Source organism: Protobothrops mucrosquamatus, unplaced genomic scaffold, assembly GCF_001527695.2.
Source record: "Protobothrops mucrosquamatus isolate PMUCROS unplaced genomic scaffold, P.Mucros_1.0 scaffold1778, whole genome shotgun sequence".
NCBI lineage: Eukaryota > Metazoa > Chordata > Lepidosauria > Squamata > Viperidae > Protobothrops > Protobothrops mucrosquamatus.
Window position 1 is genome coordinate 66,991 of NW_015387916.1, and position 3,051 is coordinate 70,041.

General features: G+C 39.9%; 1 protein-coding gene across 1 annotated transcript in view; it reads right to left on the reverse strand.

The window, feature by feature from the left end:
• PTK2 (protein tyrosine kinase 2) overlaps positions 1-3,051 on the reverse strand; it is a gene marked incomplete at its 3' end in the record, with an annotated part of 120,768 nt that overhangs the window by 65,327 nt on the left and 52,390 nt on the right. Inside the window, exons 2-3 of the mRNA XM_015823123.1 lie at positions 2,006-2,232; positions 369-535 (exon numbers count right to left, since the gene is read on the reverse strand). Of these exons, the coding sequence (XP_015678609.1) occupies positions 369-535; positions 2,006-2,200 (362 nt within the window). The remainder of the gene's footprint in view (positions 1-368; positions 536-2,005; positions 2,233-3,051) is intronic.

Genomic DNA, 3,051 nt, shown 5'->3' on the forward strand with positions numbered 1-3,051 from the left:
AGGATTTTAGGTAGGGATGATTTTAAGAAAATTTTAATTGACACACAGCTTCTAATATTTGGCTTTTAATTTGGTTTTATGGGGGTTTTTTGTTCTTTGATGTATTTTGTTTGTCTGTTTTAATATGCTGTGCACCGCCCTGAGTCCTACGGGAGAAGGGCGGTATATAAATTAAATTATTAAATTAAATTAAATTAAACATCCAATTTCACACCATCTCTATTCTTAAGGAGCAAGAAGAAAACCGTCTCTTCATAAACTTCATTGTGGTTATTTCAAGCACGTAGACAGGCCGCGATGCAGTTTATACGTTCAGGCAATTCCACCCACCCTTTTGCACTTATAAGTAAGACGGAAATGAATCTTACTTCCATTCCTCTGGTGCATGTCCTACTTCGAATTTCTCTCTCACGTTGGAGACCCCCATATCTGGATGCAGCCAGTGAACTTCCTCGGACTGTAGGTGACTAAGCCGTAAACCGAAACAGGCGACATTTTTTACTTTGTGACAGTCCACGATCTTCTGAATTATGCCCTAAAGGTGGGAAGGGGAAAAAAACATAAACTGTTTAGCTTGATAGAAAATGTGTTTTTTTTAATAGATTTTCTGAGTACTTTTCAAATGCATATCTATTTAAATAAAAATGTAAATGTTCGTTTGTTCAAAATCTCAAATCTCCGAAAGGTCTTCACCGATTGCTTTGAAATTTTGACACAACGTTGCATTCGAATACGTGCGTGTTTTTATATACCTATATTATAGAGATGTCACACCTGTGACAGGTAAAAACATGCTTTTTTTTGAAAAACAGCGCCATCTGTTGGATGTAAAAGCAACACACGTTTTTTCCAGACTGAGCCACAGCAACGCATGGCCGGGTACAGCTAGTTTTGATATAAAAAGCTTTTATTCTGTAACAGAATAAAAGCTTTGCGTAAATTGTGTCCAAATAAGATTATTTCATAATAAAGAAACATTAGCCATAAACATCAGCATTTGTGTACATGCACACACACACAGCCACCATAACTTTGAAAATGGATCGTAAAGAAGACTTGGGGGATGGGGAATCCGTAACTTCAAATGGTAGTTAAGTATCCGGCTGTAAATTGATAACTACTGTATAGCTAGACTCCATATGCTCAAACCTCTTTGGTAGCCATGACAGCATCTGTTAAAATATAAGTCCCCACCCCCACCCCAAGGGGAGAGATCTTGAGGCTTCTAGCATGAGACCTCTAAACGTAAAGAAGCCTCCAGAGCAGGGGTGTCCAACCTTGGCAAATTTTAAGGCTCCCACACCCCTCAAGGCTAAGAGTCCATACAGAAGAAAAAACAACTAGAGCATGGAACATCGGTGTTACACAGCTGTGGGAAGTCACACACACCCCAGAGAAAGAAATATTTTTGGAAATATTTAAAAGGCAGAATATATTTCCCTAAAGGATTTTAAAGGCAGAAACCAACCCCCCCCCCCCCAAGTCTCTCTGTCCCAAACAGAAACCAAGTTTGCAAAATGCAGATGATAATCTTGTCAGAAAGGCTGGAGTCAGGAAACTGGGATTAGGAAGAAAGATCCCTAGAATTAACACCAAAAATCTAAGAGTCATGAGCCACAGCCCCAGGGAAGCAAGATATGACCCTTGGGACATAATAGGATTAACCCACCACCATCAGAATACCAGAAAGGCACACTCAGACTCAGGTCAAAATTCATGCCACAGGAACAACTCCAAACAAAAGGCTCCAGAGGGTATAAAAACCCACTCCCTACATGTGCTCACTCCCTTTTTTCTTCCAGAGCCATCTTCCTGTCTGGCTCTCCTCTTCAATAAACTGCAACCTTCTTCCTAAAGCATTCGCCATGTTGTTTATTCCCGGCTTGGACTGAACCATGATGAAGACTGTTCCTTCAACACAGCCAATAAGCTACTTGGCTCACCTTATAAGAAGGGCTTCCACCTCAGAAGCTCTAAACATTTTAAAAACATGAAATCAACTCACCCAAACATCTGTGGCATCTCCATGTCGGATAATACTGGCCCACGTTGTCGGTTCACTGTTGCTTTCAAAATAATGAAAAACTTTCAGGACCCGTTCCATTGTCCCCGGAGAACGTTCCACCCCGGAACTGAGGTGCGTTTTTGTGCTTGAGCTTGGCGTATGATTCAAGTTTGGGTCTAGATAAGCTGCTGCCATAGTTTTGCTAGATGCTAGGTATCTGTCATATTCTGAAATGGGGAGGAAAAACAAAGCACACTTCTCAGTCTCACAAATCTCCAGAGCCGTCTTAATTGAAACATACTGTTCTATTCGATGATAAATCAATATTTCCAAAGATTAGTTTCTATGGCTAAACAAATAATGCCAAGTTTTTAAATTAATCAGTAAATCTCATCATGCTCCGCGTTGAAATTTATGCTTCATTATTGCACAACAATTTCCAAAGTCAGACATTATTAGGACCGTGAGGCACAAATTTTAATGGCCGGGTTCTCAAAAAACAAAACATTCTAGTGATCAGGGATTCTCGCCTTAGTAAGAAGGTTGAGGGAGGAAAAAAATCAAAGTAGAAGTTACTATTCAAATACATCTTGCTAAGTTAACCTAACCTTGCTCAGCTTACTTGCATATTTAACAAAACAGTGGTTTTATTGAATATAGTCTGGGCCTGCTTCAAGATGATCACACATAAAAGATGCATGTCTGGTTTTTAACAGTAAGTCAAACCAAATGAATAAGTACATTTTCTTTACTTTAAAAGCCATTCTAAATGGGGTAAGTTTAAAGGTACGTCTAATGCCGGCAGCAGCTGTGCAGTTCCCACTTCTAAAATCAATGTCAGCAGTTAAAAGCTCCAGTGGTCAGAGACCATCATATAATGGCTAGCAGATGGCATGCTACTTTAATTCTTGCAGTTGGGGAGAGGAGATTATCCTTTACTTTAAAAGAGAAGAGAAGAGAAGAGAAGAGAAGAGGAGAGAGAGAGAGAGAGAGAGAGAGAGAGAGAGAGAGAGAGAGAGAGAGAGAGAGAGAGAGAGAGAGAGAGA